Source organism: Abramis brama, assembly GCF_963993115.1.
Source record: "Abramis brama genome assembly, chromosome: 7".
In the NCBI taxonomy this organism is placed as follows: domain Eukaryota; kingdom Metazoa; phylum Chordata; class Actinopteri; order Cypriniformes; family Leuciscidae; genus Abramis; species Abramis brama.
In genome coordinates this window covers 23366512-23379629 of record NC_139969.1, presented here as the reverse complement: position 1 = coordinate 23379629, position 13118 = coordinate 23366512, and the positions used below count along the sequence as shown (strand labels likewise).

At 36.9% G+C, this 13118-nt stretch overlaps 1 protein-coding gene across 1 annotated transcript in view; it reads right to left on the bottom strand.

Moving 5' to 3' along the window:
- Positions 1-13007, bottom strand: part of fbxl7 (F-box and leucine-rich repeat protein 7) — a 31435-nt gene extending 18428 nt beyond the window's left edge. Inside the window, exons 1-2 of the mRNA XM_084118786.1 lie at positions 12574-13007; positions 9584-9673 (exon numbers count right to left, since the gene is read on the bottom strand). Coding sequence (XP_083974912.1) covers positions 9584-9673; positions 12574-12610 — 127 coding nt within the window. The 5' untranslated portion in view covers positions 12611-13007. The remainder of the gene's footprint in view (positions 1-9583; positions 9674-12573) is intronic.
- Positions 13008-13118: the final 111 nt, after the last annotated feature.

The following is a 13118-nucleotide window of genomic DNA, read 5'->3' as shown; positions in this document are numbered from 1 at the left end:
AACACCATACAAGGGTTAAATGCATTTTCTGAGAATTTATATTTCAAGTTTTGACTGCAAATGTCACGTCCATAACGCTGGAATTTATCCTCAACTTTTTTTGGTGTAGGTCTACGTATTTTTTATGTTAACTTCAAATAATACTAATAGTAATTTAAAGATGTGGTAGCCCTACATCTTACACATCACACTCCACTGTTATGGTGGTAATTTTAGTAGATTTACTCACTAACATTATTGTGAAAACAAAATAAGAATGGAAACTAAAATATGATAGTATCGTGCAACAGCGCACATTCTATCAGCTGCAGTTCTGGCACCTCAGTCCCAATACTGTAAAACTCGATGTACATTCACATCACATGTTAATGCAGCGGTAGAGTTACACTCACATGACACTGCACTTATTCGCAATCATAAAAGTTCATTATTTGCTCGTGCTTTAAAGCTTTGCCGGGTAAACATTTCATTGGCGTTCTGTTCTGACATGATGCACTTTTTCTGAGCGCGTGAAGTGCGCGCGCACTGTCAAACAGCGCCCAACTGGATTTTTGTTGGGTCAGACGCATCTGATAGCGATGGGGGGCCGAGATCGCGAGAGCTACATGGAGCTACATGTAAAAAAATATGCACCAAACAAGCCACTTTGAAATGTTGCTGTTTTCACAAAAGTTGGGTGACCCTCCCCCAATACTAAAAAAAGTTGGATGACCCTCCCCTCAACAAAGAATAAAAAGACATGACCCTCCCCTATTTTCCTCCGGTGGCCCCTTCCATAAATACCGAACGGTCCCTTAATATACCCACCACCAAATCATCATATTATAATGATTACTGAAGGATCATGTGACACTGAAGACTGGAGTAACATTACAAATTAACAAAAGTTGAAAAAGTAAAAGGACCCCTTTAATGCAGGTCGCACTGTAATGATTTGTGTGACGGCGCCAAAATAATGTGGCCTTTCAGAGTTTTTACACAGTTTTTTTCCCAAGTTCATAACACAATGGATTTTGCAGGATAATGAAGTCACAAAAACGTGAAGATATATAAGCAGCTAAGCAACATCTCTCTCAGATCTTGTTTTATCCATGCCATTAATCCAGCTCTGGACTCGTAAATCTGACTGGCCTTCTCTTGGAAGAGCCGCAGATGAGTTCTAAAGACTGTTACATCTCTTTCCCACCAGCGCTCAAAGTCTAAATGAGGCGTATTATTCAGCACACACTTATGAAGGCCATCTTCCGGGTGGAACCTCACAAATCCTATCGTGTTGCACCGCATACCTCCTTACCAACGACTTCTCTCCAACACCCACTCCGTGTCATGCCAAAGAAAATTAGTCCAGACCAGGCCGTCCAGAGCTCAGATAATAAAACTTGAACTTGAACTGGAGTCTCACAGAAGAAGTGCAAGCTGAAATGCTCTACTCGGTTCAAATCAGGCACTCAGTACCTCTAGAGCAAAGACAGGAAATCAAAAGCAAAGCGGGACCTGAACTGACCAAGCAACAGCTGTGTGAAACTGTTGGCCACAGACTACCTCAGATGTCTGATTATTATTTTTCATGTCTGTAATGAAAGATCCGCTTGATCTGACGGTCACACCCACCTATCGTGCTCAGCTAATCCATTTTCAGTGTTCCCATTTCTTTTGGCCAATGAATTTATGTATTTTCCATAACCTTTGTAGTCATTCATGAAGAGTGGATAAGGATTTTTAAAATCATTTCATATAGATTGCTTTCATAGAAAATGAATAGAGCTTAACATTAAATTCTCATGTCCACAAATTGTCCAGGCCATAGAAATGAATTAAACAAAAAAATCACCTGGAAATAAAATTCCCTGATATTTCCATTGTACGCATTAATATTTGTTTAACTAGTCACATTTGTTTCACTCACACTGTAATCTATCTAGTGTACTATTCTGCAGGCTTTTCACAAAATTCATTCTCAGCAGGGTGCAGATTTTGACATAAAGCCCAACTACAAAGCAATAAAGCTGCCTGGCAAGGAATGCAGAAAAAAGACATGTCACTTTATACCCGTTTTATGCCTCACTCTAATAGCCTTAAAACTTTCCGCTTATTTGAAAATTAAAGTGTAAAGCCTTTTTCTTAAATAAAGGAATGCTAATTTATTCTCAAATAACCTTCAATTTGTAAACCGACTCATTAGATATCAGATCACTTAAATATTTTCAAAGCAATATATCTATAAAAGTTAATATATCTATTCCTCTTAACTAGAATCTTGCTCTTTCCATGAACTCCCACAAATCCACTTTTTTTATTTAAATGCACACTTGATCTAGCTAAATCAGGAAAGTTTTACTGAAACATCTAATGTAAACATTGAAAAACAAACTCCTCATATTTATATTAGCATCAACAGTCCCTCATGAAATAGAAAGATATTATCTGCAGTATCAGTCATTGTGTACCAATATAAGCAACCACATTAAAGAGACAGATGAATATATATGCAAGAATGAGGGTGTGTGTGTGACCCCGAGACACCTCTACAGCATGGAAACATATCTCTCACCGTGAACTTCAACTCAACCCGGACGCCTCTCTCTCCAGCACGCTTCAGACGCTGAGATCAGATTTCTGCATGAAAAGAAGACTAAGAGGAACCACACTTAAACCCCTCTATATCAGATCACTGTTAGCAAGAAAGGCACTTTAGGGTGCAAGAGAGCCTTAATAGTTGTTACCACGTGTGATTAAACACCACTTGTTTGTTACTGTGACCATCCCTTTCATGTATCAGGTAGTCTATATACTACCACCTAGAGCTACATAACAAATGGGCTGCGATATTTGTGGCCCACGTGCCACGTCATCATGGTGGCAACCGCAACAGCAATAATCACAAACATGTGGTACGACCATATATGCCATGCGACGGTACAACTGTCTCAACAGATTCGGCTGTACCATTTGCACCATCAGTGGCACGATTTAAAACAAAGAGCAGAAAACTAGAAAAGAACATTTCATTAGTAAAGTATGCAATTAGCTGTATCATTAAAAAATTATATTTGTACATGGATATGATATATATGGATATAAATGCTGAGAAACTTGAGAAACTTTGCCTTAAAACAGTGTGATGGACCTGATATGCACTCAGTAGGGCATTATTCAACCACAGCACAAAGTGTTCCTTCATTTGTTTACATATGCTGACTGATATATGAATATGAAGCTAATAAAATGTCTACCACTGACCATTTCCCAACATTGTATAGAACAATTTTCTAATCTAATGAAGACTACTCCTCCTTAGGGGAGTCAGTCTGCACTCCCTTCAATCCCATAGTCAAGGAGAGTGAATTCCACTGGCCTGACGTACGTTTTTACTTTCACAGTCTTTCATAGAGGAATTCAAAACTATTTTGAGCTTAGTAAGAGCCTATGTGTAATGTCTAGGGAGAAAAGTATCGACAGGATGGAAATCATAGACCTGGCTGACTGTTTCAAACACCAATTTCAAGGTTTGAACTGGGGAATGAAAGATATTCGATGTGATGTATAACATCTGTCATTGCTAATAAGTTAACAAACTGTAAAAAATAAGGGAACTCTACGGTGAAAAATTCAGATGTAAGAGAACCACGTTCCCATCAGCTCATTTAATTAAAAACAGCTGAGCATGCCCTGTTTTGGAATAACCTTGACATATAATTTAAAACAAACTTCTTCTGATAAATCAGCATGGTCTTAGCCAAAATCATGGGTATCATCCAAGTATACTAAGAAGCGTGCAGGCTCGTGAAAAGCTCCTTGGGTCATCTTTAAGAGTCATAGTTTACAGCTCAGGGATTAAAACAGAGAACATATGTTTCTTAAAGATGTAGCTAGCAAGGAGCTAATGATTACTTCCAGCAGGACTAGCAAAGCCTGCTAGGCTAATTACATCTGATAAAATCAATCCAGCTTTTGTCCATGCTCTTGCTTGGCCTGGCTATCAACTTAAAAATAAGAAAGCACACCTTCAACAAAAGATGTTATCAGTCCACAAATTACTACATTTTGGTGCATTTTTGGCAACATATCATGTACAACTTAATTTATCACATACAATTAAATTATTGTGCTAGTAACATGGTAGAGTACTGATCAGAAGTTTAAAGCATGTTACTTTGATAGTATACACTACTGTTCAAAAGTTTGATGTCGGTACGATTTTTTAAACGTTTTTAAAAGAAATGATCTGTTATGCTCATCAAGGCTGCATTAAATTGTGAATTCTGTGGGGGAAAAACAGTAAATATTGTGAAATATTATATATTGTTGCAATTTTAAAAAACTGTTTTCTATTTTAATATATCTTAAAAGGTAATTTATTCCTGTGATGGCTGTGATATCCTGTGATGGATTTCAGCATCATTACTCCAGTCTTCAGTGTCACATGATCCTTCAGAAATCATTCTAATATGCTGATTTGCTGTTCAATCAATACTGAAAACAGTTGTGCTCTTGATATTTTTGGAGTGTCTACACTAACACTAACTGGTTGGGACAAAATTACTAAAGAAACCCATCTTTTAACAGGAGCAGTGGTGTGGAGAGTATGGTAGGTGGTGGAGTTTGAATCTGAACTCATTCTTCTCCCTTTTCCCAATCGCATATAATATCAGAAAGGCAATTGTTTTAAATAAAAATTAAGAAAATAATAGAAAAGTAGAAATAAAGTATCTAACAGGTATTTAATAGTAGGAATAATGTGTTTATCGGGTAGGTGTAGGTGTAGGGAAGGCTTTACTGTCCCAATAAGGCAATATAATTATTTACACTCTGTATGTTGTTATTATTGCATATTATTTAAAATGTTCTACAATAAACTAAGGTTTAAATAGCATCTAACAACTATTTACACTTACTGCAAAGAAAATACTGCGATGTTCACTTAGTGTATAGCCTCTGCCTCATTTTTCTGTGGATTTTTTGGGATTCTGGAACAGCACTTATTTGAAATAGGACTTTTTGTAACAATGTAAAAGTCTGTACTGACTTTTCAGTTTTGATCAATTTAAAGCTAGGGTAGGCAATAAAAAAATAAATAATTCTCTCTACACATCCTGATAGTAATCAACAATAGAAGTGGTCTAAATATTAAAGGGGTCCTATTATGCCTTTTTACAAAGTCTTGATTTTTTTTTTTTTGGGGGGGACTAGAATATGCTTTCATGTTTGATTGTTCAAAAAACATTATTTTTCACATATTTTATATTATTACAGCACCTTTCGATAGCACAGCACGATTTCGATGAAGCCCCTCCTTCCGAAATACGATATGTGCTGTGATTGGTTAGCTGGCCCAGATTGGCACCGCTTAGCGCGTGTTCGGGAAATGTCCCGCCCCTTACCATAACCACGAGTTTCATCTGCTCATATGTAAATATTAAGGATGGCGTCAATTTCAAACAAATTCAAGCCTGATTCAGACTTAAGAATGTTAACAAACAAGAGGATCGTCCAGAAGAACGCATTTCACGCATGGACTTTGCAAGCATGGATTTCACAGGACGCTTCAGAGTGGTTATTATAATATAATTATATAATTCTAAACCATTTAATCATGATATTTGTCGGAAAATATGGTAATGCAAATAGTAATCGATCACAAAACCACAAAAATCACAGCCTTACAAAAGCGAGAGCTTACAAAAGCTACAATAAACACTATTAACACTGTAATGTTAGTTAGCAGGCGAGCGGAGGCAAACAGCTTTGCTCTTCGTTTACATTTTTACGTTTTAACCACTCTAGGTTTGTCAGCCTTAGGAAGGTCAAACAAATGAGTTGGACAAGGGGTGGAAAAAAACAGCATCTCTTTGACATTCCACCAGGCCTCATCCGCTTTTTTGCGTATTCCGTTAGCAGGGATTATTTAAATGAGTAACATTGTGACTTCATAAAGCCCGGACAAAACGCGGTGTAGTCCAAACTAGACGTTCATTGTAGTTCTTGGATAGGGAATTAAATTAAATATATATTAGTTAAATAAAATATCTCCCTTTGGAGTGGGCTTTGAAATTTGTAACCTTGCAGATCTTTTTTATGCTCAAACAGCAACATTACACAACAGCTAAAGTTGAAATAGTGAAAAAGCATGATAGGACCCCTTTAAAACATGTACATATATCTTCAGGACCAAAAAAATGTCCGTCCAATCATTGCATTCTGTCTGAATGCAATACGATGTCCTGCCTGCCTATCAACATATTTATTTCCATACTTCCGCGCACCTGCTCGCGTACAAAACACGTCATCAGCGTGTTCCGAAGGCTATGCAGATCAACACTATCAACGCCGAAAAAAGCAGTCAGGTGTGGGATATTAGCAATCTAGAGCAACTAGAGCTCTGTAAGTTGTTTACGCTCATTATTAATGTAATGTTATGTGCTTTGAGACAAGAGGTAGTTTAACGCCGTCTCTCGTCTCGTCTCATCTCTTTGCAGACTCTGCTGTGTTTTGGAGGAGGTGTGGCTTTGGAGACGCTCTGAAGGGAAGGATCTCTTCCTTTCAATTAGCTTTCTATTATTAGTAATAATAATATGATTGTTGTTGTTTTCATTACTGACCATTATTATGCAACCTAGTATCTAATAGCATTATGCAACACATTATGGAGTTCAAAAGTACCTCAGGGTCAAATTGATACGGGTCAAGTGCTACATTCCAGTCAAAGTAACTGATCTTTAAAAGTGTAAAACTGAACTGCTCTCTGTAACACATTTAATCACACTTGGAATGTTCAGTGGATCAGAGCAGGAGGCATAAACAACAGCTAAAGACCACTGTAAGGGGTTCTGATGCCAAATATCCCATATAAATAGCTTCAGAAAGCTTTTCTTAAATGAAAATACAAAGCAAGCTGACATATGCTTTTACTCTGCAATAAAAACACACCACAGCGCAAGCAGCACGGCTCAAACTCATGTGGGGTTATCAGTGAGGAAGTGCTGGTAGGAAAGGGCCGTCTCTCAGAACAATGCTATCTGACAGCTCCGAAGCAGCTCTGCCCACTTCTCCTCAGTCAAACGGCCCCATGACTGACTTCTAACAGTGGCAAGTTTAGTGCTCTGTTTGATACACCGTAAGGCTAGATGACTCACTATGGAGCAAATGAGTGGCTGAGCTTTTCCATCCCAGGAGTGGCAAACAATGAGGAGCCACACATGCAAATTAAAATGAAATAACTCAGGACATAAAAATGCCTCGCTAGCACTCAGTGCTAATCTAAAAAAGTACTCCCAAGTTTGTCCACAATACATTTCATAGACTGCCCTTGTAAAATGCAAGCATGTGGAGACTAAATGACCACCCACAAGTCATGTGGGTTTAGTTTCAAGCTTTGAATAAATTGAGAGTTTGCTAATTTGGTTTGGTTGGGTCATTTTACTCTAAATGTTCCTATAAGCTGTATATATGTCACATTCAATATGACATTTGAAGGTGAAGTGTGTAATTTTTCTGATGCAAAAATACTTTTTCCTCTCCAAGTTTAATATTGCCCTGTGTGTTTGAGTGATTCAAAATGTCAAGTTCTGGCTCAACCAATGATGTGAGTAACATTAACTAAGCTTATAAACATAAATAAGTACATTTAAAGGGATAGTTCACACTCATAAATTAAAATTCTGTCATCATTTTCTCACCCCAAATTCATTCCAAACACAAAAGAAGATATTTTGAAAAATATCCATACAATTAAAGTCAACTGAATACAATGCTGTTTTGGAGCACATTGACTTTAATTATATGGACAAAAATAGAATATTTTCTTTTGTGTTCTGCAGAGTGATACACGAGTATCGACGGAATTTAAATTTTTTGGGTGAACTGTCCCTTTAACACCTCTGCTGGTTGCAAGACCAAATTGTAGGCAAAAAGAGAGACAATGGCTTAGATAGTCTATAGTGAGCAGTGGCTACAACATCTTCCCATTTGCCGTGTTTAAGGCGGAGTTGGTGTAAATCAAAGCCGCAGAGGCAGTCATTGGAAGAACCGCTCTGACATTACTGTGGACAAGCTGAGAAGAGACGAGATCTGCTCTCACTGAGGGCTGGATATACTGCAGGCCGCAACCACACACACACACCACAGGTTGGCTCTGAGGATGCCCTAGCTCACTGGAGAACAACCTTCCACACCGCACATGCTATCCACCCCCTTCATATCTACTTCATGTTCCCCCCAAGTCCACACACAGCACATTTTACAGCTACAAACATTGAGAAAAGCAGATTACTGCCTGTTCTTTCTCACATTATTTTATTTACCTTTAGATTTATAGACCCAATGAAATCACTTGTATGCTTCTTTTCCGTGTTGATGTATTATTTCCTATAGAAACAGGAAGTTTAGGACAGGAAACTTCTATTTCTGGCTATTGTTTATGAAGTTGATTTGCTACTTGTTAGTTGTTTGCAGGAGATACTAGGGGGAGGAATTCACATCTGATTGGACAATAATCTGCGCAGTGCAGGATGAGTCATCAATAACTCTAGTTCATCCTAAATGAGAGAGACTGTAAATTTTAATTGTTTATTTTTGATAATGGTTCATTTAACTTTAAAAAGCATACACTACCTTTAAAAAGTTTGGGGTTATAGGACTTTTATTGTTTTTAAAAAAGAAATCTCTTATGCTCACCAAGACTGCATTTTTAATAAAATATATTAATTATATATTATAAAATCTATAATATTATTTCAATTATATTCAATTCAAATTTTCAATTTAAAATAACTGTTTTCCAATTTAATATATTTTTAACCATAATTTATTCCTGTGATGGCAAAGCTGAATTTTCAGCATCATTACTCCAGTCTTCAGTGTCACATGATCCTTCAGAAATCATTAATAATAAGTTATTTAATGAATAGAAAGTTAAAAAGAACAGCATTGATTTTAAAACTAAAGTAATTTGTGACAAATATCTTTACTGACACTTGATTAATTTAATGCATCCTTTCTGAATAAAAGTATTTATTTCTGACTTTAAACTTTTTAACGGTAGTGTACATATGACCTCAAATATATAACTAAAAGTCATAACACACAAATTTTGACTTCATGGGGTCTTTAGGTGTTTGTTGGAATTCTCATTCATTTATTCTTGGTGGTTTATTAGAGCAAAATCTGTGTTTTAAATAACCATACCCAGACTAAATAAACAAATATGGCATATTTTCTAATTAGTCACCTTGAGAAAGCTTTACAAGAAAACGACCTCTAAAGCCAACTTCACAATTTCCACAGAATTTGTCATTTTATTTTCATCCACATTCACACAGTTCACCCAAACACTTCCAGTCGGATTTTCTTCCTTCAAGGCACACTCTAAAGAACACTATGGATTTGGACCAGATTTGGAGGCTAGATTATGAAAAAAGAGAAAAAGGATGAAACTGAAACCCTGTTCTCCGCAGTGTTTGTGATGGCAAGTTTTTATAGCTTTAGAAAAAAAGTTCCACCAAAATAATCAACAAGTCCAAAGGAACAAAACAAGAAAAAAAACAAAAGGCTAGCTAGTGATGGTTAATGAGGACCATATGCCTACCTTCACTGGTAGCTGCATTCTTTGGAGCTTTGGTTGATGTCTGATCCGTACTTGAACTCAGGTCGGAGGAAATACTGGAACTGCCTTTCCCTAAAATCACAAAGAACACCCCAGGACACATCAGGACACCCATGGTAACAACACAAATTGAGAATACACATATTAGCCTTAAAAAGCAGAAGCCATAGCAAGATAAAAAATACAAAGAGACATGAAATCATCAAAACTGCATCATATATTCAGCACACTTACACATCTGTACATGATGCTGTACACAATACAAAAAAAGTATCGAGAAAATAGTATGTCGAGAATGCACAAATAAAAGTTTTTTTAAAAAAGTTTAAAAGAGATGAATGCAACAGAATTCACCAAATCGTACGATAAATGCCAGGCATTCTTTTTCTGTCCATCACAAACTTAGAATAACAAACCATGCCTCCCACAGATTCTCCCCAATGGCAGGGACACGAAAAAAAACTGAAAGTTGAAGCTCTTTTACAAATTACATTTCAGAAAGACGTGCCCCCCCCAAAAAAAACAAGCTGAAGTGCCATTCATTTAAGTTCATCACATAAAAAAACACTAAATATTAAATAAAGATGATCAAAGTTACTAGAAAACTATGAAAAACAAGCCAAAATGACTTTTTTATGGTGAGCAAGAAGTTCTTTGGAACACTAAATGAAAAGCCTTTTGTTTTACAAGTCTCTGAAAAGTTCATTCCAAATTAGGAAAGAGTCGATACACAATAGCAAACCTAAACCCCATGTTTCTTACAATTTGCATTTTGGTTAGTTGTGATGATTTACGATTTATTTTGAATCAATGCACCCGATAACCAGAGGAACAAATGCATTTCTGTTTTTTGGATAACAGTAAACCTAAAACAACATGCCCTGGTGTGAATGTTTCCTAAACACTCCTGTTTGTGTCAATAGCACTTCAGAGCATCAGGTCACATATGAGGCGTGTTTACAGGCTCGATGAGAGAGCAAACACAACTAGAGTTCACATAAGCTTTTATTTTACCCTAAATGGTCTGACTGATGGAGCTTCCACATGCTGAGGAAAAAAAATGTGTTTTGCTCTGTAAACAAACCTGTTTTTCACTAAATAGTCTCCTAGTGATATCACTAAAGACATTTCAGGCCAGGTTTTTTTTTTTTTTTTAATGATCAGTTAAATCAGTGAACCCAAGTGGAATCTGCTCAGACACTAACCTTGAATTCAACGTCTGATCACATCACAAGCATTGCTTATTGTTCATTGTCTCTGAAGAATGTGCTTCACTGCTGATGAGATTAATTGACTTAAACGTTACATTGATGGAATTCTACAAAGCTACTGCCATAGACAGTCAACCATAAATTTCACATGAAAATGACAAAAAGAAGCAAGCACCTTTAATGATTATGGAGAGAACGTAATTCACTATAATTTGGATGGTTTCCTTTGGATGACTTATTTGGATTAAAAAAATGCACTGGAATAGATCCAGGACATCCTGATTTTATTTTGAGGAAGAAAATATGGTCTTTGACTGCGACTTATATAGTTCATATAGTCGTCAAATTAAACATGAACAAACATTTGCTTTAATGCATCCATGATGTACTAAAGAGGCTCATTGTGTACTGTTTGTAGAACAAATAATAGGAAAAAAAGACTGGTACTCTGTAAAAACACCTCATAACTGACACTAGAATAAACAATAGCAAGTATTTTAATGCATTTAAGCCACTTTACAGGGAAAAGTGCAATTTGTTGGCTTACAAACTGCAGTTTTAGTGCATTAGAATGTTTAATGACATCAAGGGAGGTCCTAAGTAGAAATAACTGATCTAATCAGTAATAACTGATCTAATCAGTAGACAACGTCAACTTTGAAAGGACCTCTACATCAAAAGATGTGATATGTGAAATATGCAAATTGGAGAGCTGCATGTGGGAAGTTCTAGGTTTTCTCACTGCATGCCAGTCTTGAGGGCCAAACCTTGACCTTCCAGAGAAATCTGCTGTTCTTTAAAAACCCGCAAGTCTCTCACACTGCCAAGAACTCACTCTTTAAGAGCAAAATCTCTGGCAGGAATGCTTATGGTTATTATGACATGATCAGTGGCAACCTTCAGCATTCACATTTCAATGGAGAGTCTCTGCCCTGGCCTCTAATCACCTATATGTTAGGAGAAATGAGATTAGCCCACAATCTAAGATGGTAGAATGTGTTAGGCCATGATTCCCAGCTTATTAAAGTACACACACCCTCCGTTAATGGTTACTTTAGTTTAAAAACAGTCAGCTTGAATTGTGCACTCTGATGTTGGCACAAACTCATTTCTTATTAGCTACAAACACAAACCTCTCAAGTTCTCATAAAGCTGCTTCAGGCACCATGTTTTTTTTTTTAGACCAGCAACAATTGTTGCTGTGTGTGTGTCTGTGACAAAAGGTAAACAGAGGAGAATGGCAGTCCTTTAATGTGCGTTTACATTTAAGCAGACATATAAAGCAAGTTGGAAGAAAAATAATATATGAAGATTTGTTGAAGTCTGCATACCAAAATTCTGAAATACTAAAAATCAATTACGTGTTATGAAACAGTTAACAATGTCACATTCATTATTTTTTTTTTTTAAATAGGCATAATTCTCATGTATGAATCCAATATTCAGCCTAGCAAAATGCAGTTCATAGAGACATGGGAGAATTATAACTATATACATATATACATACATACATACATACATACATGCATGTAATATGCATATTTATTTTGGACAAACGCCAGAAACATCAGAAAGACCTTTCAAATGTATCAAAAGCTCATGCTATGACAGAAAATTAGATGATTGCTGCAAGGCTACTGTTGCCCACAAAGAATAATGGGGAATAGTGACGTTGACACAACTATGGCTGCTGTACACCGAGATTTAACAGTGGAAAAGGGGCATTGTGGCTGTCTGTTAGAGTTTGATTCTGGCACTCACCTTCACTCCCGCTCTGTTTCCCATTGTTCGCACCCATCCTGCGGAATGCATAATCTACCGTCTGCGCTCCGGAAAAGTATCCATATGCGTAAAACACGTACGGCTAAAGAAAAGATGTCATGCAAATCCGCCAAAGACTGCTTTCAAATACAGTTCGGTCCTGTAATGCAACTAGAAGAGTAGAAATAACGGTATAAGTCAGAGCCACTATTATGCAATCGGTTAAAACTTAGCGCAGCTCCACAAACGACAGTTTAAAAACTGTATTACTTCAGATACAATGTTGGCTATGCATTTTCTTCATGTTAAAAGCTCTTCGTCTCCAGACAGCGCGTAGTCATCCAAAGGAGAGACTGGAAACCAGATACTTGTTGCGTCAGGAGCACGCATACGCTCGTGCAGAATCTGTAACCATGAGTTCACTCCATGCAAGCGAGCGAGCGCGACTCACTTTGACCTAATATCCTCCCTCTTTCCTGTACAGTAAAAGTATTTTTTTCGATTTCACTTCGAACTATAAATAGTAGCTAGACAAGAGAAGTTTA